This window comes from Eptatretus burgeri, chromosome 11 (genome assembly GCF_056783735.1).
Source record: "Eptatretus burgeri isolate ZD-2024b chromosome 11, Ebu_testis_v1, whole genome shotgun sequence".
NCBI lineage: Eukaryota > Metazoa > Chordata > Myxini > Myxiniformes > Myxinidae > Eptatretus > Eptatretus burgeri.
This window is the reverse complement of record NC_140971.1, coordinates 37,562,291-37,589,728: the sequence shown is the minus strand read 5'-3', so window position 1 is coordinate 37,589,728 and position 27,438 is coordinate 37,562,291. Positions and strand designations below refer to the sequence as shown.

General features: G+C 44.8%; 2 protein-coding genes across 12 annotated transcripts in view; both read left to right on the top strand.

Moving 5' to 3' along the window:
- Positions 1–27,438, top strand: part of LOC147016889 (nucleotide sugar transporter SLC35D1-like) — a 51,429-nt gene that overhangs the window by 15,922 nt on the left and 8,069 nt on the right. For 5 of the 11 annotated variants that reach the window (XM_085846039.1, XM_085846037.1, XM_085846044.1 and 2 more), the window contains 5 exons: positions 1,865–1,957; positions 5,373–5,440; positions 26,006–26,053; positions 26,304–26,382; positions 26,572–26,654. In XM_085846039.1, the coding sequence (XP_085702165.1) occupies positions 1,865–1,957; positions 5,373–5,440; positions 26,006–26,053; positions 26,304–26,382; positions 26,572–26,654 (371 nt within the window). Of the gene's footprint in view, positions 1–1,864; positions 1,958–5,372; positions 5,441–24,713; positions 25,073–25,991; positions 26,088–26,303; positions 26,383–26,571; positions 26,655–27,438 lie in introns of those variants that run through there. The other 6 variants (XM_085846041.1, XM_085846038.1, XR_015049235.1 and 3 more) reach the window with 5 other exon arrangements.
- Positions 13,194–16,197, top strand: LOC147016890 (uncharacterized). Its single transcript, XM_085846034.1, has one exon. It carries the CDS (start codon positions 14,296–14,298, stop codon positions 16,195–16,197), a length of 1,902 nt encoding a protein of 633 aa, XP_085702160.1. The 5' UTR covers positions 13,194–14,295.

Here is a 27,438-nt window from a genome sequence, read left to right as displayed (position 1 = left end):
AACAATATCATAAAAGGTGAATGAAGCATCAAAAGGGAGCATGTTGTTTTAATACTTTTATTTAAAAGTTTAAAATCTTCTGAATGAAAAGATCAGCGAAAAAGGAACTCACGATGGTAAAATAACATGTCAGATCTACTCGAATCTGCGTGTAACACGGCATATAAGAAGAACGAAGAACTAGTCTTGCTCCTGAAGGCTTGTTACCTCTGCCACTGAAGGTGAAGGAGGTTTTGTTTTCACCCCCTCTCTGTTTGTTTGTCTGTCTGTCTGTGTGCAGGATATCTCAAAAAGTTGTTGACAGATCCGGATGAAATTTGGTGGACAGGTTGGGTTCGTGACAAGGATGAACTGATGAGATTTTGGTGAAGATCCAAATCTTTATCTGGATACGAGAATTGTTTAATTTCCAAAGTGATTCTTCACCGTTGAGAGATAGGACCAAACACGATATATAGCATGACATTTCAAAACTATGTTTGACCCAATATGTTCTCGTGGATCATGCATTACGTGGCGGATGTATGTGCTCTACCCTGCGTTGAGGTATGCGCCCTTCTCGTATCAAACTGCGTCAGCAGACAGGTAAAACAATCGGTGAAATCAACAGAACATTGCTTGAGGAATGCCGAATGCCATGGAAAGCAAGGAGAAGCTGACTATATAGGTGTTAACCCCTTCTCTTACTCAGACGAAGGGTTATCACCCAAAATGTCAGCTTCTCTGCTTCCCACGGCAGTTGGCATTTTTCCGTCAACAACTAATCAACATTCTGTTGATTCCATCCATTGGAGCACTCAAGTACTTTGTGTTACCTCTGCCACTAAATGTGGACTTGGGTTATATTGTCATCCCTGTCCATCTGTCTCTGTCTCAAGAGACAGGATATCTCAAAAAGTTATGTAGGGATTCAGACGAAATTTGGTCGATAGGTTGGGTGTGTGATGAGGATAAATTGCTTAGATTTTGGTGAAGATCCAGATATTAGAATCTTTCAAGTGCTGCTCCACCATTGAGAGATGGGTCTAAAAACTATGTATATATATGTTATGATTTCTCAAAAAGTTATGGACGGATTTGGACAAAACTTGGTGGATGAGTTAGTTATGTGACAAAAACAAGCTGATTAGATTTTGATTAAGGTCTGGATGCAGGTCTGGCCTATCAGTGGGATTCAAAATGTAAACTGTTCAGCCTGGTGGAGGTATGCACTTTACCAAGTGCCCTTCTAGTTTCAGTCTGTTATCCTCATCTGGCAATGTTTCACTTAAAAGCTGCCATTCTCTTTCTTAAGAGGAATTGCAATGCAAAAGAGTATTTTTATTTTGTACTTCTTTACTTGAGTGAAAATGTCCTGCACCAATACTCAGTGACTAATCTAATATTGAGGTGGAAATGTTTTTGTCAAAAAAAATAAGATGGTTTTAAGAAAAAATATAATTTGACTTTGGAGGCTACAGCTTCCTGGCATATGCATTTTACCTTTTCCTTGGATAGCCATTCTTTGTCATTTTCTCTTTTGCTTTTGGCATCCTTATTCTGGTAGTGTGACTTGTCAGGTGGTGTGTGAGATTGATGGCTGCTCATTAAACTTTCCACTTTTAAATATGGAAATTATGTTCTGTATTTGTTTACTGTTTCTGCTTGCAAGAGTAATATTGGTGCTGAAATTACCATTTGAAGTTAAAGTAGTATGAATAAAAATGCTCTTTCATATTGATGACTATTACTATTATACTCGTGTAAAATATCCCACCGTTCTCCCCCTCCCCTCCTTCCCATTTCACTACAGATCCTTTCCACCTTTGAATAAATGTCATATAGTTTATATGTGATCCATTAACATTTCTGTTGTACTTCCCAGGATTTGGGGCGCTTTGGAATCCTGTATTATAACTGCCTGTTTGTGGTTGCACCATGCGTGGTGCTGTGCATTTACACTGGAGACTTGGACCTGGTAAAAAAAAAATGGCTCGTTGGTCACATGTTTTCCTCTGACATGCTTGTTTCTGGGATTGCTTAACGGTAAAATCAAATCGGTTAATTCCTGTGGGTACGATGCATGTGGTGATGGGCCAATTTCATTCTAAGTGTATAAACATTGCAGCTTTATCCTGTCTCCACATCCATGCATCATATTTCCCTCTCTCTGTCTGTGCACCAAATGGGTCAAAATTCAAAACCTTTGTCAATTTATTTAATAAAACAAATCTATTTATTGAATTAATTGTTCTTTTATTTGCACATGCTCAAGAAAACTCAAATGGCGATCTTGAACTTGACTTGTTCTGAACACGAGACACTGAGGGGATGTTTGCATGTTAAGTGTGCAAAATGGTATAGCCCACCCCCTCCTCCTCACCCCTCTCCCCAACCTTTTTCTTTTTAGTGCTAAAAAATCAAAATGTGATTGAAATTGTAAAAGGACTGTATGGAATAATTTTATTTGTATTGATTGACTTTTTTTTACGTTATTGTTAACTGTACTGTTAAAGGGTAATGTTATTAAAGGGTAATGTTAAAGGGTAATTGTTAAAGTTATTGTTAAAGGGTAATGCAGGGTGGTTTGCCATTGCCTTCCCAATCGTCATTCAGGCTTTGAATTTGGAATTTGGCCACTCTTTGCAAAGCTCACCTGCTCTTTGCAAAGCACACCATAGGATCCTTAACATCCAGTAACTAATGTTGGAGATGGGATGCCCAGTTTAACGCCAATTTGAGGAACAGGGTACACATTGATGCCTTGCTCTGCCTGCACAGCATCAAAATGGCAGTATATAACCTGGCTGAGATTTGAACCTGGTCTACAGACAGCTGAGAGGAGAGTGTGTGTACCTCTAAGCTATACTGCCAGCCCTTTGTCATACCATGGATTTAATTGATCACTCCTCGTAAGTAACTATTTGTTGGTTACAGTAATTGCTATGGGTAGACTAGTTTAGGAAACAAATAACCAGAATGAAGACGAAAAGTATAGATGACAAATTTAACTCAAATACCTGCCACCTGTAAATGATGCCTTGTTGTGAAGCTTGAGCTTGGACAAATGAACATGGTATGTACATATGATTCAAACTTGTGTTTTGTACAAATCTGTAGCTCTGTGGCAGTTTCTCAGATTGTTAGATTATAATATTATGCCTCTTAGTGGGGCGGCTTAGCTCCAAAAAACAGGTCGATTGTGCACTTTCCCTTAAAAGCATGAAAATTGGCACGTGGTTAGAATAACACCATACAAAGATTTTTAGTCCAGGGGCCACCTACATTTTAGGGCTCTAGGAATGCAATGGTGACATTAAATGTTTGAAAATTGTGGCTGCCATCTTGAAATCCTGCCATCCACAGCTATTTTGCTCTAAAGGTCTATGCTCACATTTCAGAGACAAATAAATTTTTGATGCTTTAAAATATTGATCAAACGATGAAACTGGTAGTAGTTATGCATCTACTCATTTCAGGGACATCATCCATTGTTATGGTGACTGCACAAGTGATCAACCCAACATAGGCCCGTTCATCTGCAACTGGAGATGGCAAAGCGCATCAAACTTGTGGATCCATCTAAGACAGATGCTGAAATGGGTCGAATTACTCAGTGGGAACTCTGCATTCTTTGTCAACAGAACACCACTGTAAAGGTTCAGTTTCCCAGTCAACGAAAAGGTGAACAAGGTGAAGCAACAATCCCAGGGTACAAAACATTGGCTGATAATCTCCTCGAGTTTAATAACCTCGGTCTGCTGCCTAGAATGATAAACGTTGACACATTGGACGAAGATCATGGTGTCGAGGCAGCTTTCATTGCTCATAATGCACATTGGCATTGGTTGTGCAGGCTTATCTACAACAATACAAAACTGGAACGTGCAAGGAAGCGTTCTAAAGATATACCGGCTGATGATGCGGCACAGAGAGGGAATGACAGGATCCTAATCCGAACCGTTGATAGACATGTTGTCGTACTTGCAGTTATGGCAACTCAGAGACTTTCTGTGAAGATATGGTTAGCCTTTGGAACAGGGAAGAGCTTGCGATTCCTCCCAGCACATGACATAGCCACTGCTCTCGGCCCTGAGAAGTCTAAGGTTCTCCCCATGTTTCATGCACTGACAGGATGTGACACTGTGTCAGCGTTTGCTGGGCGTGGTAAGCGAACTGCATGGGCTTTATGGGAGTCGTTCCCAGAGCTCATAGATGCACTATCTGAAGTCAACCATGAGCAAACGGATATAACTGAGTCCTGTATGAGCATTATTGCAAGATTCGTCATTCTGATATATGATCGCACAAGTACCTGTAGTGACATTAATACAGCACGAAAGAAACTGTTTGCAAAGAAAGGCAGACCTCTGGAATCAATTCCACCTACACACCATGCTCTGGTGCAGCATGTTTGGCGTGCAGTGTACCAAGGAGCATTATGCTGGGGCCAGGCATTACATGCACAGCCTGAGCTCCCATGTCCAAGTGAGTGGGGTTGGGAAAAAAAACATCCGACGGTCAGTTTAAACCGATTTGGACAACACCACCGGAAGCCGCAAAGATCTGCAATGAACTTATCCGGTGTGGATGCACAAAAGGATGCACTGATCGCTGCAGGTGTAAGAAGTCTGCACTTCCATGCACGTCACTTTGTTCTTGTGATGGGGAATGCAACAGAGACTAGAAAAGTCAAGTGACGGTAACTGTGGTTTTTTGCCAACTGCTTGTGATGTTTTCTTGATGGTTCATTCCTTCACATATTGTGCTTACTGATGATAGTTTATGTTACCCTTTGGATGGTGGCTATCTTGGATTATAAGATAGCTGCCACATATTCAATCTCACCATTGGATTCCTAGACCCCTAAAATGTGGTATAGGCATTAAAACTGTATTGATATCTTTACTACTTAATGAGATATTGAGCAAAATAGTTTGTCAATGGCGGCCATCTTCGACTTGAAGATGGCAGCCACAATTTTCAAACATTTTATGTCACCATTGGCTTCCTAGAGCCATAGAATATAGGTATAGGCGGTTCAACTGTCTCGATATCTGTACTAGTTACGGAGATATTTTAAAAAAACAGGTCCACACTGGTGGCCATTTTGAAATCCAAGATGGCCACCATACGGGGTGCAATTTCCAGTGGCCCCTGGACTAAAAATCTTTGTATTATATTACTCGAACCATTTGCTAAGTTTCATGCTTTTAAGGGAAAGTGCACAATTGATCAGCTAAGCCGCCCCACTATCTCATTCATTCATCTATTGCTGTGTTTTGTTTGCTAAGCTATTGTGTTGAAGTTTTTTTTTGTTAATGCTTAACATATAGGATGTTGATTAAGGTGATTTCTGTATGGAAATTATTCCTCTGTTGTTTTTTTTGCAGGCTCTACATTTCGAAGGATGGAGGGATATTTCATTCATTTTTCTCTTCTTCACTTCCTGCCTGTCTGCGTGAGTGTTTTTGCTGCAAGTCATCTTGATAAGATTTTTTTTTAATCAAAAGGATTCATTATGTATTAAGTAAGAATGAGAAGAGCTCTAAATTGAAGGGGGAGGATAGAAGAGTTTGACGAAGGAGCATCGGAGAAATGGTGTTTAAAAATTACACTTTTTCATGATACATATCCTTTAAAGATGCTTGATGCAATAAGAATAAGGCCATTCTACCTTGCATCATGCCTGCAAAGAGTTTTCGTGTATATATACCATTGGACCTCGGCATTCGTGGGGGATAAGTTCCTGAAAAATTCCATGAATGTTGGGGCATTGTTTCAATGGGGAAAAAGGGGGATAGGTTCCCAGGGGTTCGTGATTCATAAGGGAAAAATCAAAAACCCCGTGAATACGCCTGGAAAACCTGTAATGTAGAAGCAGGTCAGAAACACCATGAAGCCGCAAATGAAGAAGCAGGCCACATTTTATGAACCACGACAATGCTGGATCCATAAATAGTGGAAGCACGAATGTTGGAGTCTGATGGTACTAAAAAGTTGCCTGTGCCCACACGACATTCTAAACGGGGTAGGGATGGTCATGGCAAAAATGCAAATGGAGTCTTCTGTCATCGAACCAGCAAGCTGGGAGAAACGATTCACCTTTATTGCCAGATCTGATGCAACGTCACCCGTTATTGCGACGTCACCCTGGGCGAGTGGCTCGTGCCCCGTCACCCTGGGCGAGTGGCTCGTGCCCCGTCACCCTGGGCGAGTGGCTCGTGCCCCGTCACCCTGGGCGAGTGGCTCGTGCCCCGTCACCCTGGGCGAGTGGCTCGTGCCCCGTCACCCTGGGCGAGTGGCTCGTGCCCCGTCACCCTGGGCGAGTGGAGTGGAGTGCTTCGTTCTCCCTCACCCTGGGCGAGTGGGGCGGTTCGTGGTCCGTGCTCCGTCACCCTGGGCGAGTGGGGCGGTTCGTGGTCCGTGCTCCGTCACCCTGAGCGAGTGGAGCGGTCCGTGCTCCGTCACCCTGAGCGAGTGGAGCGGTCCGTGCTCCGTCACCCTGAGCGAGTGGAGCGGTCCGTGCTCAGTCACCCTGAGCGAGTGGAGCGGTCCGTGCTCCGTCACCCTGAGCGAGTGGAGCGGTCCGTGCTCCGTCACCCTGAGCGAGTGGAGCGGTCCGTGCTCCGTCACCCTGAGCGAGTGGAGCGGTCCGTGCTCCGTCACCCTGAGCGAGTGGAGCGGTCCGTGCTCCGTCACCCTGAGCGAGTGGAGCGGTCCGTGGTTCGTGGTTTGTCACCCTGAGCGAGTGGAGCGGTCCGTGGTCCGTGGTTTGTCACCCTGAGCGAGTGGAGCGGTTCGTGGTCCGTGGTTTGTCACCCTGAGCGAGTGGTTCGTGGTTCGTGCTCCGTCACCCTGAGCGAGTGGTTCGTGGTTCGTGCTCCGTCACCCTGAGCGAGTGGTTCGTGGTTCGTGCTCCGTCACCCTGAGCGAGTGGTTCGTGGTTCGTGCTCCGTCACCCTGAGCGAGTGGTTCATGCTCCGTGCTGCGTCACCCTGAGCGAGTGGTTCGTACTCCGTGCTGCGTCACCTTGAGCGAGTGGTTCGTGCTCCGTCACCCTGAGCGAGTGGTTCATGCTCCGTGCTGCGTCACCCTGAGCGAGTGGTTCGTTCTCCATCACCCCGCCGTGCTGTCTCCCCCCCCCCCACCGTGCCGTCTCCCCCCCACCCCAACTTCGCGCTGCCTTCCTTTCCCTTCTTTCACGCTGTCCTCCACCATACAACTCTCCGAAGGTCGAGGAGAGGAAAGAGTATCAAAGAATGTGCCAAATGGCCAATTGAAATCTTTTGGTTTTTTAATTGTTGTTATTTTTATTTTGTTTTTTAAATTAAAATTTTGCAGTCGATAATGCTGCTTGGATCAATTCAGTTTTCCTAAAGCAATGAATCGCCTGATCATGGCAGGAGAGCTGAGAAGTACGCATGCTCGCTCTAAGTTGTCTCGCCTGGGTTCGTATCCCGACTCGGCTTGAAACTCATCCTGGTGTTTTACAGGCAGTGATTCATCAATGTGTGTGCCGTCTTTCGGATGGACGTTCAGCTGGGTGTCACATCTATTGGAATCCCCCCCCACTCCCTCTCTCACCCACCCCACTCCCTCTCTCACCCAGCCCACTCCCTCTCTCACCCACCCCGATCCCTGTCTCACCCACCCCGATCCCTGTCTCACCCACCCCGATCCCTGTCTCACCCACCCCGATCCCTGTCTCACCCACCCCGATCCCTGTCTCACCCACCCCGATCCCTGTCTCACCCACCCCGATCCCTGTCTCACCCACCCCGATCCCTGTCTCACCCACCCCGATCCCGGTCTCACCCACCCCGGTCCCGGTCTCACCCACCCCGGTCCCGGTCTCACCCACCCCGGTCCAGGTCTCACCCACCCCGATCCCTGTCTCACCCCCCCTCCGATCCTTGTCTCTTTAACCTCTCTCCCTCTTCCCTCTCCCCCCACTTCCCTGTCCCCCTCCACCCTCATATTCCCGTCAGCAAAGCGACGGGTTGCCCTTGATAATATAGAAATTTTTTTAATTTTTATGTGGTCCCGGGGTCGGGGGGAGAGAAGACCACGAGGGGGGAAAGCTATCTCTGATTCCCACCTGACTCTCCAGGTGTCGCACACCAATAACTTTGTGATGTGGCGGGTCGCTAATAAATTGTGAATGCCAATTACTTGACTACGTGACTTAAGGTCATCCGTCTAAAGGCCCGGTCACACCTTGACGTTTTAGCCAACGTATGCCGATTTTTGAATTTTTTTTCTAAAACGCTGGCACACGTTGAATACGTTATGGGTAAGTTTTGATAACATTGAGAGCACGCTGAAAAACACTGCCATACGTCGTTGTACGCTGGCTTTAAACGTTGTACTTTTTGGTTGTCCTGAAATTTTTTCATGCTTGAAATTTCACGACGTATGCCGGCGTACGACTCACACGTTCCGCTACGCTGGCCACAAGTTGTATGCACGGTCTGCGATCGTTGACAGACGTCAACACATGCTACTTGTAAGTTAATCATAAGTTGAGACATGCCGAGGCAATGTTTAGCGTACCCGAAACTTATTTCTAACCTATGATTAACGTGTTGTTGGCACGTTACGCGATCGTTGCCACACATCGACAGACGTTACTTTTAAGTTACTCATAGGCTGAAAGACGTCGGTATAATGGATCGTCCTTGCGTCAGCGCCACGGCCACGGCCAGGACACTTATTTGCAGCATTCTTCAAACTTTTCTTTGGCATGACGAGGATGTTCACACTTCGATGTCTAGCTTGGCTATGATTCCAATTGTCCATCGGCAGCGTCTATTTAAAATAGTCGAGTTTGAGCGTTTTAACACGTTCAGAAGAAACGCTTCAAATTTCAAAACCCCAGCGTCAAAAAAACAAAGGTGAGTGACAGCAATTTAAATCGTTCATTGTAAACAATGAAAATAGCTGAGTGGTACCGTTTTAAAAGTCGTTGAGTGTAAAAAAATATCCAATTGTTGAGCGCAAGCGTCTACTTTCAATAGTGGAGATGCAGCCATTTAAATCGTTGAGCGGCAGCCTATGAATAGCAAACCCTACGTCACCGGCAAAGATAAACTGCCGCACGATATGGATAAGTTTGGCTATCGTTGGGCATAGTTTGTGAACGCCGGCTTCACGATAATTATTCGTTGGTATACCGTATCTATAAGTTATCGAAGCGCTCTATGCACATTATTAGTTCATTGTGCATTTGTCCAACCCATTATGAATAGACCTAAATCGTAAAAACAAGCTATAGCTCATTGTTGAAAAAGCCCCATAAAAAATTATCCGCGAAGAACTTCGAACAATGGTGAAAAGATGTCTCCTACCCGTGGACAAGCGGACGCAAGGACGATCCATCATAACCCACACCCTCCCCCTCACACTCACCTACTACTGCCAACATGAACAAACTACTACTAATACTAATACTGATACTGATACTGATACTGTTACTGCTGACATGGACATCGACTCAAAAAGGACTCGAAAACACTGTTGGGTTCCCCTTTTATGAGCAGCATTTTTATATACAAATTCCCAAAACCGCTGGGAACACGTCTTTATATGGCAGTTGTAAGCTAGAAACACGTTCATTTATTTTTTTTTTTGTCGACCGGAAGACGTCATTGGAATACGTCTACATACGTCGATGTGTGTTGGGACTACGTAAAGAATTGGTTCAAAGCACGCCAAACATAAGTTAGAAATAAGTTTCGCGTAAAAAAGACATTGCCGCAACGTGTTTCGACTTATGAGTAGCTTATAAGTAGCCTTTGTGGACGTGTGTAAGCGTCCACATATCGTTTGTAAAACTTATCCCCATCGCATGCGGAACCTGTGTCATACGCCGAGTACGTCCAAAAATTTTGAGCATGTTTAAAATTTCTTGACGTACTGTACTTACTACGACGTATGATAGCGTACTTTAGCATTCTACTCACGTATACCAAACTTACTCATACCGTATTTGACGTGCCCCAACGTTTTAGACACATTTTTCTTTGGTCGGCATACGCTGGCAAGATCGCCAAGGTGTGACCGCGATGTTGTCACTTCCATTTCTACGGCAGGTATGATTCGAATCGTTGTGCGTCAGCCTTTTAATAGGCTACGTCATGACATCGTCGGCGATGTGTGCAACGCGCTATGCCTAAGTTAGACTATCGTTAGGCATCGGTTGTGTAGGCCGACAACAGGTTCAGCATTCGTTGGTATAAGTTATCTATAACACAACGAAACGTTCTGTGTCCGTTACCAATGCGTTATATAAAAGACCAAGTCGCTATGAATACATCCGAATCTTTTAAAAAAAAACATCAAAAGTTCAACGTAAGCCAGCGTTTTAGATACATTTTAATACGTTGCCATCGCTGGCGAAAACATCAAGGTGTGACCGGGCCTTAATGAATACCGTTTACCTCATGGTCACGTGATCTAATTACCGGGGGACACACACTCGGTACGCCTTGTTCAAACCGGATCAGATGCAGCCGAGCGTAACTGCCCAAGGACGTACAGGCTAGAAAAACAGATCACTCACTCACACACACACACACACACACACACACACACACACACACACACACACACACACACACACACACACACACACACACACACACACACACACACACACACACACACACACACACACACACACACACGCCATTTTCCCTGCTAAAGTGGGGGTTAGCCCTGTGGGCCCCATGACAACCTTCTCCACTTTACCATATTTTCTGAATCTCCTCTTCTTAATCCCCTTGCCCACATTTCTTCTTCCACCACCTTTAGCCAAGTTTTTCTCGGTCTTCCCCGTCCTCCACTTCCTACTGCACTCATTTCCAGCACTCCTCTCACTCAGTCACTTTCATCCTTCCTCAACACATGACCCAACCATCTCAACCTGTTTCTCTTCACAACATCCATCACAGACTCTATTCCCATCATCTTCCGCAAGTCATCATTTGTCTTCCTCTCTCTCAACGATACTCCACACATCCACCGAACCATTCGCATTTCCACCCTTTCCAGCCTTTATTGCTGCTCTATGTTCAGTACCCATGTCTCACTCCCATAAATCATCGTACTCCTCACACATGTAGCATACACCTTTCCCTTCAGCTTCAACGACACTTCCCTCTTCGTCAGCACGCCACTCAGTTCCCGAAACTTCTTCCATGCACATCTCACTCGAGCAACTGTCGAAGAGTCTGATCCACCTTCTCCATTCAGCATGTCTCCGAGATAGCAAAATATTTTCACACCATCTCCCAGATCCAACTCAACAATTCCTTCATCTGCAGCTCCCTCTATGCACACCTTCCACTTGAATGTAGCGGCCACACTGGTTAATGACCCTATCACACCACTACATTTTCGATGAACCCATTCAGCACACATTGTACACTGAATGGGGTTCACTCCGACACCCTTCCTGCACACAGCACACGGCCACTTCCCAGTCCTTTCCACCTCACCACATGCTTTACCACTTGCCATCACCTTCGTCTTTCTGATATTCACCTTCAAACCTTTTGCCTCCATACATTCCTTCCACTTGTTCATCTTCTCCTTCAGTCCATACATGCTCTCTGCAATCAACACCAGATCATCTGCATACAGCAGCTCCCACGGTAAAGCCACCTTTACCCTCCGAACCAGCACCTCCATCACAACTACAAATAGAAGTGGACTTAGTACCGACCCCTGGTGCACTCCTACCCTCACCTCAAACTCACCACTGTTCCCGTCCTTCATCCTTACAGCTGTGCGCGCTCTCTCATACATTGCCATCACTACTCTGATCAACTATTCCTCCACTCCTAACTTCCTCAATGCCCATGTCATTACTTCGTGTGGAACCCTATCAAATGCTTTCTCAAGATCACCAAACCCAAAAAACAACTTCTTCCTCTTCTCCATGTACTTCTCCTGCATCTGCCTTACAATAAAAATCGCATCTGTCGTTCCTCTTCGTGGCATAAATCCAAACTGCATTTCGTCAATCTTTACCTTCTTCCTTCTCCTCTTCTCCAACACCCTTTCCAATACCTTCATTCCATGCTCCAATAACTTTATTGCTCTATAGGAGCCACAGTCCAGAGGGTCACCTTTCCCCTTGTACAGAGGAATCTGTACTTCTTTCCCCTCTTTCTTTCCACACTTTTCCCTCGGTTCCCAATCCACTGGAATGCGGCCTTCTTTCACCACCAGATTACAGATCTCTGTCATTCTCTTCACACCCCAACTTCCTGCTGCCTTCAACATATTTCCCACAACTCCCGTCGGCCCTCATACTTTTCTACTCTTCATTGCTCTTATAGCTTCCTCAACTTCCTTCTCAGTTTTCTTCTCTGCTAGTCCTAAAACTGGGTTACTCTCGATGATGCTATCCCATTCATTTTCTACATTCAACAGCCTTTCCATATATCTCTTCCATCTTCCTTTAATTCCATCTGAGTCCACAACTATTTGTCCCACTTCGTCCTTCAAGCAACTCACCTCTCTCTCTCTCTCTCTCTCTCTCTCTCTCTCTCTCTCTCTCTCTCTCTCTCTCTCTCTCTATCTCTATCTCTATCTCTATCTCTATCTCTATCTCTATCTCTATCTCTATCTCTATCTCTATCTCTATCTCTATCTCTATCTCTATCTCTATCTCTATCTATCTATCTATCTATCTATCTATCTATCTATCTATCTATCTATCTATCTATCTATCTATCTCTCTCTCTCTATCTCTCTCTATCTCTCTCTATCTCTCTCTCTCTCTATCTCTCTCTCTCTCTATCTATCTCTCTCTCTCTATCTCTCTATCTATCTCTCTCTCTCTATCTCTCTCTCTCTATCTCTCTCTCTCTCTATCTCTCTCTCTCTTGCTCTCTCTCTCTCTCTCTCTTGCTCTCTCTCTCTCTCTCTCTCTCTCTCTCTATCTCTCTCTCTCTCTATCTCTCTCTCTCTCTATCTCTATCTCTCTCTCTATCTCTCTCTCTCTATCTCTCTCTCTCTATCTCTCTCTCTCTCTCTCTCTATCTCTCTCTATCTCTCTCTCTCTATCTCTCTCTCTCTCTCTCTCTCTATCTCTCTCTATCTCTCTCTCTCTCTCTCTCTCTCTATCTCTCTCTCTCTATCTCTCTCTCTCTATCTCTCTCTCTCTATCTCTCTCTCTCTATCTCTCTCTCTATCTCTATCTCTCTCTCTGCTTTGCAATCCTAAATACTGCTCTCTGACCCTCAACCGAATCCAAGCGCTCTCCAAACATTTTCCTATAGGCCTCCTGCGCCTTTGCTACCTCTTTCTTTGCAGCCTTCTTGGCTACCTTATAACTTTCATGCGCTGCCTCTTCTACCACCGTTCCCTTTGCCTTTTGCCATTCCTTGAACTTCTTCCTCTTCTCTTCAATCGTCTTTCCAACTTCATCACCCCACCACCATGTTTCCGAGTGCCTCAGTGGTCCATTTGTCCATCCACGTACCTCACCAACGGCTCCCAATAGACTATCTTTCATTGACATCCAACCACTTTGAAGCTCAACCACATCATCCTCTCTTATAGTCCAGGAGTATTAAGTCAAATTTGAGTCAAACCTAGAACAAATTTATAACAAGCTGAAACTTTCAGGATATGTTCAGAAAACTGTCAGGAATAACATACTAAAAGTCCCAAAGAATGCCCCTTGGGGCTTTTGAGAAATTCAAGATGGCGTCCAAAATGGCTGCCGGCTTGAGATTTTCTCATATTTCAAGCTGAAATCATCATAGAATTAAAAATAATGGGTCAAAACATCGATTTTAAGTTACAAAGAATCAATTACTATGGCTATTTTTAAGATAAAATCAACTTATTACATATTTAATATGGCTGACATGCACAATACAATGTTTTCTTTTCAGAGCAGGAGATGGAGTCATGCATCATTTGTAAGGACTTATGCATCAAGGATTTTGTGCAAGTTGGACCCAAAGGAAGGACAACTCTAGTAGCTGCAAGCCTTGAGAGACAGGATGGTCTTCATGAACTTCTACAGATACAGGAGTCACTGACACTTCACATTGCCTGTAGAAAAGCCTACACCGGGGAATCATCCATCAGATCTGAGACGAGAAAGTCTGAGAAATCAGCGGCAGATGAGGAATTTGAACAACCCACTCTGCGGTCCAGAACTCCTTTGTTTGACATCACTACACACTGCCTTTTCTGCTCTGAAGTACTGATTACTAGCAGCAGACTTGAAACCAAACGCAGAAAGTTAACAAGTAATGTAGAGACAATAGATTCAAGAACAATGTGTTGAAAATGGCAACAGAGAGGGGTGATGAGTGGGGAGAGGCGGTTACCAAAAGAATAGAAGCAAACATTGATTTGGTTGCCGCAGAGGCAAAATACCATCGTGCCTGTGCCCAGGAATTTCTTTCTAACCCACAAAAGTTGAAACCTGTTGGCAAACCAGTTGATGTTCAAAGGAATTCAGCTTTCAATGAGCTATGTGCATATATAGATGACAATGACGAATGTCAATATGCAGTTTCTGACCTCATGGAGCACATGGAAACATTCTTGAATGGTGAGGAAGGCTATTCTCTCAAGTACTCCAAACAGAAACTGAAAGAGCGATACAAAGATGATATCATTGTAACAATCCTCCCTGGAAAATCCAGCATAGTCAGTGTCCGTGAATCTGCTCACCGGATACTTCGTGAGAGGTGGGTGGCAGATCAAGCAGCTGACAAAGCTTGTGAAAATGAAAGAATAATTGAAATGGCAGCTTCAATTATTAGTGATGAGATTCGTTTGTCAGTGTATGATCTCGGTGAATATCCAACCTTGGAAGAAACTGAAAATGGTTCCTCTATGATTCCTGAGTCTCTGAAGCTCTTCTTGCACAAGTTGTTGGACCCAAAGGGCAAAAATGCTGTTGTAGTGAGTCGGCGATGCACTGCCATTGCCCATTCTGTCATTTCTGCCTGTAAACCAAGGTCTTTCATTTCACCAGTGCTACTTGCCATAGCAGTGTACATACATCGCAAGTATGCCTCTCGCGAGCTGATAGACATCCTCAGTAGCATCAGTTTTGCAGATGACTACAAGGAGGTCCAGCGATTTGAAAACAGCCTCATATCCACTGGTGAGCCCTCCTATGGCCTCAATGGTTTCACCCAGTGTGTATGTGATAATGCAGATTTCAATGTTGCGACACTAACTGGGCACAACACTTTCCATGCCATGGGTGGCATAGCTTGTGTAACACCACCCGGAACAGTAGAAAAGTCTCCTGTCAAGCGCACAATGCAACTACCCCCAGCTGAAGCAGTTGGCACTTTTGGGCACATGCCCATCAAGGCATACAGCAAACCTGCAGTTCCTGCTTTGCAGTCAGTTACAGTAGAGCCTCTGCAGATCTCTGACACTCACAGACTGCAAGCATCAGCTCTTGATTCCATTTGGCTGCTTGGGTACATGTTGAACTTAACACCGTGTTTGCCTTGGAGTGGCTTCATGAAAACTGTTCTAAAAAGTGATGAGTTCCAAACCTCCAGAATTGAGACTCTCCCATTCATAAATCTGGAACCAAGCAACCCCAGCACTATCTACACTGCACTGTGCTTTGCACAGACACAAAGTGACAAGCACAACCTCAAGATCTGCCCAGTGACATTTGATCAGCATGTGTATGAAAAGGCTTCTGAAATTGTTGCTGCCTCCAGAGACTTGGACAAAGTGGTGGTGCGACTTGGTGGCTTCCACTTGCTGATGTCCTACCTAGGCAGCATTGGGAAGATCATGACAGGGAGCAGGTTGGAAAACCTGTGGGAACGAGTGTATGCCAAAGGTTCAGTGGTGCATATGCTCACAGGTCATGCCTTCTCTCGAGCAGTATGTGCCCACATTCTGACCTTGCTGGCCCTCATCTATATACTGCTAGACAAGTCAGACTGGGAGAGCCAGACTAACAAGGAACATCTGGTCAGTCTGTACCAGGACACAATGGACCAAGATGAAGATGCTGCTGAGATAGATGAAGATGAAAGTCTGCAAGAGTTTCAACAGTTTCTCACTCACCACCTCGATCAAGCTGGCACACAGAGCAGAACGGGGAAGTTATGGGTGCAGTACATCCACCAGGTGTTGCTCATGCTCAACTTCATCAGAGCTGAGCGGACTCGCAACTGGAAGCTTCATCTTCACTGTGTGCAGTAGAGGATCCCGCATTTCCATGCAGCAGGTCATCTACCGTATTCCAAGTCTGGCAGACTGTACTTGCAGCAGATTAACTCCATTGCACAAGTCATGCCACCTGAAGAGTACACGTTGTTCTCTGCAAAGGGGTATTTCACCATCCGCCGAGCCAATGATTGGTATGTTCTAGTCTGGCAACTTCGCCGACCAGACAATCGAGCAGTTCCTGATGAGGATGCTGAAAACCAGTGGAGAGATGACACATGGTAGAGGGATAACAAACAGCACCTTAACCAAATGGGTGCATGCACTGCCTCACTGTGTTCCTTTGTGCGATGCTTTGGAGAAGTTCACTGGTGTGCACACTGCTACCTCTGAACAACACAAAGATCTTCGTTCATCCACTCAGGCTACAGACAAGAAAGACTACGATGTCTTCCTCCAGTGGCTGCAGGCACATCCACCATTTGCAAGGTTACCAGCCTGATCGCCTAGTGTCTATTTCCACTGGTGTTGTAGCTGACACATCTGTCAACTGTGACAATGCCGTACAGATTGGTCAAGCTGCAGCATCTAAAATAACAGGGAAGCAGTTCACAGAGATCACCCTGCATCGCAGTGACAAAGTCAAGACTATGGGAGATAAGAACAGCATTAACGTCAGGGGGCAAAACACAGAGGTGAATCCCACTTTCTTCTTCAACAGGATCACTTGTGTCCTCAAGACAAGTTCTGACATGAAGCAGTTCATGTCATATGAGCTGGCTCCTCAACCTTCATCCCTGTTTCATGATGGTGCCATGCGGAAACCAACCAACAGTGCCCTAGGTACTCTCCTCAAGTCATTTGCCCCTGTACAACCAAACATTCCAAACAACTGCCAGTTTGTCATAGATGGAGGCCATCTGTTGTAGTCAGTAGTCTGGCCACAGCCATCTACCTATGGAGGTGTGTGCCAGTGCTACATTGCCTACATCCTGAAGCACTATGGGGTTGGCACTACTACTGTGTTCGATGGCTACAGAACCGTCTCCACCAAGGCAGCAGAGCAACTACACAGGGCAAAGAAGTCAACATCCGGTGACATCCTATTTGACCAGAACATGCAAACCACTACTACTCAGGCATCATTTCTGGCAAACAACCACAACAAGGAGCATCTCATAGAGATGCTCAGTGGCTTGCTGAATCAAGCAGGCATCCAGGTGAAGCAGGCGCAAGCTGATGCAGATGCCTTGATTGTGTCAACTGCTCTGTCTTTGGCAGCGCCTGGCAAACCGGTGGTTGTTGTCGGAACTGACACTGACCTGCTGGTAATGCTGGTGACTCTAGCAACCACAAACATGGACCTGTACATGTTATGCTGCAAGAACCCCACAACACTCTACAGAGATCACGACATTCAAGCAAGCATTGGTGACACAAGTAAATATCTGATGGTGCTGCATGCCATAACTGGATGTGACACCGTGTCTGCACTGTATCGCCAAGGGAAGCGCAAGGCATTCAATCTGGTGCATAACAATAAGGAGTATGACCTACTCAACACATTCATCAATGCGGAGAGCACTCATCAGCAAGTACAAGAAGCAGGTGAAAGCTTCCTCCTGAAGCTCTATGGTGCATCCAGTTGTGCATCACTGGACGTGTTCCGCTACATCGCCTACAACAAGGCAATCAGCAGAACGTCACTTTCCTCAACGTACCAGTTGGCCTCCAGCAAGTGCTGCAGCCAAGCAACATTCCTTCAGAACATATCTCACTATTCAGGAATGGATAGGGAGGCCCTTGCAGCCAACAGCATGGGGATGGAAACTGGAGGACATCCTGACTCCAGTTGACACTGACCGTCCCATTGCTCCAGATACTCTGCTCAACATGATCTCTTGTGGCTGCAGAGCAGATGGCTGTGGAGTGTCATGTGGCTGCAGGAAGATGGGGGTGCACTGCTCTGCCCTGTGTACAAAGTGCACTGGTCAAATGTGCAACAATGCCATCCTTGCTGGATGCTGAGGGAGAAACTGAAGAATCAACTCCTGTTTCTCCAGAAACTGATGATGAGGATGATGACTGAGGGGTGAACATGTGTCATGTTGTAAATATGTTTCATAAGTTTTAAAATTTGTAATTGTTTTTGTTAATGTATTTAATACAATACATGAATATTCTTATTTTCCTCCATTTTTAAGGTTTCTGTAGTATTACCACAGATATGGTCAAAATTGTTCATAGCCCAGAAGTAATAGGTTTAGACCTATGTATAACTGCATAAGGATTTCATTAAATCTTCAAAATATTGTTGAAATTGAATTCCCTGCCCCAAAAAACATATTTTTAGACTCAAATCATAACCGCACTGTACACTGAACACTGTCATACCGAAGAAAAAAAAAACCGGGAGTCTGGAACACTGACGCGAACCATTAAGGCCCAGTCACACCTTGACGTTTTAGCCAGCAATGGCAACGTATTAAAATTTATGTAAAACGCTGGCTTACGTTGAACTTTTGATGTTTTTTTTAAAGATTCGGACGTATTCATAGCGACTTGGTCTTATGTATAACGCATTAGTAACGGACACAGAACATTTCGTTGTGTTATAGATAACTTATACCAACGAATGCTGAACCTGTTGTCGGCCTACACAACCTATGCCCAACAATAGTCTAACTTAGGCATAGCGCGTTGCACGCATCGCCGACGATGTCGTGACGTAGCCTATTACAAGGCTGACTCACGATTCGAATCATAACTGCCATAGAAATGGAAGTGTCAACATCGCAGTCACACTTGGCGATCTTGCCACTTGGCGACATCACTTGGCGATCTTGCCAGCGTATGCCGACCGAAGAAAAATGTGTCTAAAACGTTGGGGCACGTCAAATACGGTATGAGTAAGTTTGGTATACGTGAGTAGAACGCTAAAGTACGCTATCATACGTTGTAGTAAGTAGAGTACGTCAAGAAATTTTAAACATGTTCAAAATTTTACGACGTACTTGGCGTATGACACACGTTCCGCATGCGATGGGGATAAGTTGTACACACGATATGCGGACGCTTACACACGTCCACAAAGGCTACTTATAAGCTACTCATAAGTCGAAACACGTCGCGGTAATGTCTTTTTTACGCGAAACTTATTTCTAACTTATGTTTGACGTGCTTTGAACCAATTCTTTACGTAGTCCCAACACACATTGACGTATGTAGACGTATTCCAATGACATCTTCCGGTCGACAAAAAAAATAAATGAACGTGTTTCTAACTTACAACTGCCATATAAAGACGTGTTCCCAGCGATTTTGGGAATTGGTATATAAAAATGGTGTTCATAAAAGGGGAACCCAACAGTGTTTTCGAGTCCTTTTTGAGTCGATGTCCATGTCAGCAGTAACAGTATTAGTATTAGTAGTAGTTTGTTCATGTTGGCAGTAGTAGGTGAGTGTGAGGGGGAGGGTGTGGGTTATGATGGATCCTCCTTGCGTCCGCGTGTCCACGGGTAGGAGACATCTTTGCACCATTGTTCGAAGTTCTTCGCGGCTAATTTTTTATGGGGCTTTTTCAACAATGAGCTATGGCTTGTTTTTACGATTTAGGTCTATTCATAATGGGTTGGACAAATGCACAATGAACTAATAATGTGCATAGAGCGCTTCGATAACTTATAGATACGGTATACCAACGAATAATTATCGTGTAGCCGGCGTTCACAAACTATGCCCAACGATAGCCTAACTTATCCATATCGTGCGGCAGTTTATCTTTGCCGGTGACGTGGGGTTTGCTATTCATAGGCTGCCACTCAACGATTTAAATGGCTGCATCTCCACTATTGAAAGTAGACGCTTGCGCTCAACAATTGGATTTTTTTACACTCAACGACTTTTAAACGGTACCACTCAGCTATTTTCATTGTTTACAATGAACGATTTAAATTGCTGTCACTCGCCTTTGTTTTTTGACGCTGGCGCTCGGAAATTTTAATCGTTTCTATTGAATGTGCTAAATCGCTCAAACTCCACTATTGAAAGTAGACGCTTGCGCTCAACAATTGGATATTTTTTACACTCAACGACTTTTAAACGGTACCACTCAACTATTTTCATTGTTTACAATGAACGATTTAAATTGCTGTCACTCGCCTTTGTTTTTTGACGCTGGGGTTTGGAAATTTGAAGCGTTTCTTCTGAACGTGTTAAAACACTCAAACTCGACTATTTTAAATAGACGCTGCCGATGGACAATTGGAATCATAGCCAAGCTAGACATCGAAGTGTGAACATCCTCGTCATGCCAAAGAAAAGTTTGAAGAATGCTGCAAATAAGTGTCCTGGCCGTGGCCGTGGACGCTGACGCAAGGACAATCCATTATACCGACGTCTTTCAGCCTATGAGTAACTTAAAAGTAACGTCTCTCGACGTGTGGCAACGATCGCGTAACGTGCCAACAACACGTTAATCATAGGTTAGAAATAAGTTTCGGGTACGCGAAACATTACCTCAGCGTGTCTCAACTTATGATTAACTTACAAGTAGCATGTGTTGACGTCTGTCAACGATCGCAGACCATGCATACAACTTGTGGCCAGCGTAGCGGAACGTGTGAGTCATACGCCGGCATACGTCGTGAAATTTCAAGCATGCAAAAATTTGAGGACAACCGAAAAGTACAACGTTTAAAGCCAGCGTACAACGACGTATGGCAGTGTTTTTCAGCGTGCTCTCAATGTTATCAAAACTTACCCATAACGTATTCAACGTGTGCCAGCGTTTTAGAAAAAAAAATTCAAAAATCGGCATACGTTGGCTAAAACGTCAAGGTGTGACTGGGCCTTTACCTTGACGTGTTTCGACTTATGAGTACCTTTCAAGTAACATGTGTCGATGTGTGTCAACGATCGCATATCGTGCGTACAACTTATTCCCATCGCATGCGGAGCGTGTGTCATACGGCAAGTACGTCATACAATTTTCAACATGTTTAAAATTACAAGACGTACTCCATTTAATACGACGTATGATAGCGTACTTTGGCGTTCTATTCACGCATACCAAACTTACCCATACCGTATTCGACGTGCGCCAGCGTTTGACGCATTTTTCAGAGGTTGGCATACGCTGGCAAGATCGCCAAGGTGTGACTGCGATGTTGACACTTCCATTTCTGTGGCGGTTATGATTTGAATCGTTGTGCGGCAGCCTTTTCATAACCTATGCCACGTCATCGTCTGCGATGCGTGCAGCGCGCTATGCCTAAGTTAGACTATCGTTGGGCATAGGTTGTGAAGGCCGACAACAGGCTAAGCATTCGTTGGTATAAGTTATCTATAACACAACGAAACGTTCTGTGTCCGTTACTAATACGTTATGCATAAGACCAAGTCGTTATGAATACGTCCGAATCTTTAAAAAAAACATCAAAAGTACAACGTAAGTCAGCGTTTTACATACATTTTAATGCGTTGCCATTGCTGGCTAAAACGTCAAGGTGTGACTGGGCCTTTAGATCGGGTTCCCCACCTTGAGTTTTAACGAGAGGGGGCGAGGCCCCACAGGGGGTACTTCGGGCTGTACCCTGCCCATAAGTTGAACTCATCATGGTTTCCTTTTGAGGCGATGTTTTATGGCCAGATGCCCTTCCTGACGCCAACCCTTTTAGTCACCTCTTACGACATGCAGGGATACGGTGTACCTATTCGAAACCGGGCCACACACTGGGGGCGAGAAAAACTGATCGTTGGAGGATAATGTCCCAGCAAGGCTAGGATACGAACCATGCTGAATCAATGAAGGAAAAGACGAAAACGAACTGGGAACATTTCTTTCCAAAGCATTTATTTACAATTAAGCAAGGAAAGGTATGTGGCACAGTAAATGGGGATTACTATTATTATTATGTACAGCAGAGGATAGCAAGGAATTTGTGGGGTACGAAAAAAGGCAAGCAATTTACAAAAGCAGACACAGAACAGACTTATCCCGTTATCACTTCTACAATTTTAACATGCTACGACAGGCGCCATCACATAAACACACAAATCCGAGGAAGATTAGATAGCCAGAAAGAAAGAGAGCAGATTAGGACTAACAGCCTCGCAGTACCTGGCGCGGTCGGCCGACCAACGCAACCCAGTACACTTTGGGGGAGGTAGAAGGGAGAAATACTGGTTTCTTAGGTGTGGACGTGGGAGGTATGGGTGGTGCAAAAAGAGGGTGTGTTGTCGTGCCCGGGAAACTGTGATTGTGAATCAGTAGGAACCTCTTTTGTGCGTCCAAAGGGGACGAGATAGAGGGGTGGAGAGAGAAAGAGAGAAAGAGAGAAAGAGAGAAAGAGAGAAAGAGAGAAAGAGAAAAGATTCGTGAGGCAAAAGATTCCTAGCCTCGTCATGCATAGGTTTGTGAGTGTGGCGTGTACCTCCCTGGGACGCTCCGCTTGAGCATTCCCACCTCAAGAGTCGGTGCGTTATCTCCTGCTGTCACTTTGCCAGGGCTTGTTTAAATGTGTGCTCAGCACTGGTCCAAGAAGAACGTCTGTTGCACACCAACCATGAGTGTAGACTGTAGATCCAGCGATGGGCAGACAACGAGGAGCAGTGAAGAAGAGGGCGAGGCAGAAAGGTGAAAAAAGAGGGCGGACGGCTCCATGATCTGCATTTTATAAGCCTCGGACGAAGGGTGGGATGATGACCCGAAGCGACCCGAATCCCACTTCTTTATTGGGTGGGGCCACAGCTGTGCTATCCACACCCTGCCAGGCTCCTGGGACTGGAAACGGTCTCATTCGCACATCCGTCGCGACACGGCCCGGAGCTCTGTTCCGAGAACTCCCGGACCAATCTTGCCGTGACCCCCCCCCCCCCGGTCACCCGTCCTGCTGTGTTCTGGTGACTGGACGAGGGTCATATAAATCCCGCGTGCCCATTCGTGGAACCCCCGGCAAGATGCGGTTGGTGCTGTTAACTTCCGCTGCTTGTTCCCACATCACAAGGTCCGAGTACCTTGAGCCATGCAGCACGACTGCTTAGTGGCGAATGATACAGAGGTACGAGGAGGCGCGGGAATATTTTTCCTGTGTGCTGGAGTTGTTGGTAGTCGGGAGGTGAGTTTTTGGTGAGCGAGGCGTGAGCAAGGTGAGATGCCGTTGGAAATTGGCGTGCAGATTTGGATGAAAGGGCGTGCCAAGCGCGCCCGGGCAGCGTCGTCGTTCTTATTGTGATTCGCTCACGGGAGGCTGCACGGGTGTTTGTTCTTCATATCGTGTGTGCTTGCTTGCTTGCTTTCTTGTTTGCTTGTTTGATTTGATTTGTACCATCGATAAAAGGAAAGGGTTGAAATGGGAATCAGAATAGAATGGAAGGTAGAGATATAATTAGACACAGCTGGAAGACCCACACAACGCACTTCATCCCTTTAACCCACAATGCATGAGGGGTAGGTCTGACTGCATGAAGACTAACGAAATAACTGCTTGGGGATCACTATGTTTGGTGCCATTGCCTTTGAGGCTTGCGGTTTTGCAGAATCGCAACGATGTGTGTGTGTGTGTGTGTGTGTGTGTGTGTGTGTGTGTGTGTGTGTGTGTGTGTGTGTGTGTGTGTGTGTGTGTGTGTGTGTGTGTGTGTGTGTGTGTGTGTGTGTGTGTGTGTGTGTGTGTGTGTGTGTGTGTATGTATATACTGTTGCTGCCTCAGGTACCGAGACACCAGCTTGTCACTCGGTGATTAATCCCCGGTTGTCCTCAGAAGAGCCGGACCTGGGGCCACCGCTCACAATTAACGTTCTGGTACGGAAGGTTGTTTTAAAACCACGAACGCCACCCAGTTAACCAGGAGTTCCAGTGTCCACCGTCTAATTATTCCATTTAACTGGAGGTCACTTGGTTACCTGAGTGGGGAGCATGTCCTCGGCAAAGCACCAATGTTTTCTTCATTAGATTTTAATTTGGGCGGCCGAGCGTTTTAACCGCTGGTACGTGCCTACTATTTTTGGTCAAATCTGTGATAATTACCTCCCAGTCTATCTCGGTTCGAACAATGCTCAACCAAAGAAAGGAAAAAACAAACACAGATGGGTTGGCTTATTACAGCGAAACACAGACATGGGTACTCAACAGATCATTCAGGGGGAGAAGAATCGTCTGGCTCACCAGAAAGTAGTCGTCTGTGAAGTGAAAACGTCCTGAAATGTGTGCGTGCATGTCACGTCCGTCGCCAGCACCCAGCCTTGCCGTGCACCCTCTCGCGAACAGCCTTGAACGCCAGTCGACGTCTGGAGGGCACCAAGATTGTCTGTCGTGGGTTTAGACCCTGGTGTTTTTGGTGACCGACCCGTGCCTCACTTGTTGGCAGCGCTGCTCACACACGCACCACACGCTCGCTTGCTCTCTTGCGGGCTTGCACAATTCCTCATTTTCCTCTGGCTTTCTTTCTCTTTCTTCTCTCTGCCTGCTTTTACTTCTCTCACCTCTTTTCCTCTCACTTCTCTCGCCCTTTTCCTCTTACTTTTCTCGCCTCCGCTTTTCTCTCCCGCCCCAGAACGGACCTCCATTCATTTTATATCTGCAGGCCGTCGAGGCGGCGCAGTGCCCCAAGCTCACCCCGCCCTACTTGACCCATGCGCTCTCAAAAATGGCGGGCAACGGAGCTCGCGAAAGAATGTTGCTGAGGAAAATGAGGGTGGGCGTCAGAGCTCGCGAAAGAAATGTGTGTAAACATGTCTGTCGTAAAGAAAAAAGCTTCCCATAAGAGAGGGAATCTATCCTTTACCCTTCTCAACGCATCACATTTAAGATCCCATTACACATGTGGATGGGGCTAATCTGAACATGCAGTGAAAGAAATAACTGTCTGAGGACCTGGATGTGTGGATGCATTCATCAGACCAGATTCTGAAATCCATAACAATATATATATATATATATATATATATATATATATATATATATATATATATATATATATATTCTATCTCGGTATATGAAAATATAATCTGTGTGTGTCTGGTTATGTATGTGTGTGTCTGGGGGTGTGTGTGTGTGTGTGTGTGTGTGTGTGTGTGTGTGTGTGTGTGTGTGTGTGTGTGTGTGTGTGTGTGGGTGTGTGTGGGTGTGTGTGTCTGTTGTTCATAAAGAGTAACATTTTCTCTCCTCCTCCCCCCTCCCCCGACCAGTATACAGTACAGCACTCTCTATCCCTCCAGATCCATATATATATATATATATATATATATATATATATATATATATATATATACATATACACATGTAAATATACTGTATACACACACACACACACACACACACACACACACACACACACACACACACACACACACACACACACACACACACACACACACACACACACACACACTCTCCCCACTCTCTGTCTGTTTCTTATGTACGGCCACATCTTTAAAGGTACATACTCAATTCTTCGGACTCGGACTACAAATACAACTTTGTGCGGGAAGTGATGTGGCCATGGTCTCAGAGGCCATTTTGAGGCGAAAATGACCAAAATAGCAATTTTTGGTAAACAAGATGACCAATTATAATTGGTCTTAAATTGAAAAGGGCCACATTGTTTTGTTTTTTGAGTGCAACACAATTAACCTTTTTAAAGTCCATGAAATAATTTAAATTGATGGTTGACTCAAACTTTTCCCGTCAATGGACACGAGTACTTTTCCTTGTAGTACATAAAGAAATGTCATACATGTCATGGTCAGCAACTTTGATCTTTCATCTGATGTGAACGAGTGCATCCAAATGCCTCGTGGTAAACATTACTTTGGTTTTGTGGTGAATGCAGTGTGTTATCTGCAGATACGAGTGTGATTGCAGCCTCGTTCAAGGAAGGGCAGTCTGTATTACGTAAGGCAGCTGTGTTCCTGATTACAAGCTGAATGTGCGCTCCACATTTTTATTATTTAAATGCACCAGCTTCCCTAAATTGCACTGTATTCACCACTTTTTGAAAGAAGTTTTAATCACAAGTTTCATTCACATTGTGCCAGCAAGGTCAATCGTGATGCTTTATTTTGTACCAAATTCACATTTGTTTTTCTTTATCTAATGTGTTTCTCAGTTTTCCGTTGTGTGTGCCCTGACCTTACCTTCACAGCTTCCTACTTCTTACCTCCATAATCACGTGCACACAGCAGAACTCTGCTCTCACCACTATCATTATCGGCTGCTTTAAGGTACCAATCACAGCAGATGCTGCAGTCCTTGTGGTTGAATCGTATTAAAATATTTGTGGTAATATGGAGAAACGGTCGAAATGGCAGTTTCTGTGATATTTGTGGTTGTTATGAAAGAAGTGCTGTGTAAATTATGATCGAGAACTATGTAGAAACGATCTCCCCCAGCTGTTCTTCTTTGTGTTGCAGAATGTGCTTGTGACGTATGTGGGAATGATCATCGGCGGAGATTATATCTTCTCTTGGATGAATTTCATTGGTCTCAATGTGTGGTGAGGAGTAATGCATTGTCTTTATGACTCTTAACCCATGAGCACTCACACCCTGATACCCTGATATATGTTTTGCTCTTCCAATGACATCCTTTCTTCATATAACTTGACTGCTATTAAATGGTAGCCGAATATATATATATATATATATATATATATATATATATATATATATATATATATATATATATATATATATATATATATATATATATATATATATATATATATATATATACATGCATATGTTGGTGAGGTAACCAGTCTCATTTGCTGAGCCCTGTAGACTTCCTGAGATCACCAGATATCAGGAATGATAACTTTTTTTTTCTTTTTTTCCCCCTTCTTTTTTGGAGTATATAGTCAACATGGCAGCTGCTAAAAGCTGTTGTTGAGAGAGCAAATAAATGAGACTGTCATCCCTGGGTCGCAATTGTTTCAAAGGAAAAATATTTTTTGTTTGGTTTGTTTAGAATCAAGGCTCATGGAAGAGCGAAAACATTGAGCGGATCAGGATGCAACAGAACAAAACTAGAATAGCACACGGAAAAGCACATACTTCTGTCATGCTGAACAGTTTAGTTTTGCATCCCACTAATAGGCCGGATCTTGATCCAGACCTCTAAAATCTAATCGGCTTGTTCTTGTCACCTATCTAACTCATCCACCAAGTTTCCTCCGAATCTGTCCACAACTTTTTTAGATGTCATGTGATGTATCGATTTTGGCCCGATCTCTCAATGGTGAAGAATCACTCAACACTCTTGCATGCCGATCCGGATCT

What these genes read in the sequence shown, in the direction of transcription:
- LOC147016890 (XM_085846034.1), top strand. Translation starts at nt 14,296, where the DNA reads ATGGCAACAGAGAGGGGTGATGAGTGGGGAGAGGCGGTTACCAAAAGA.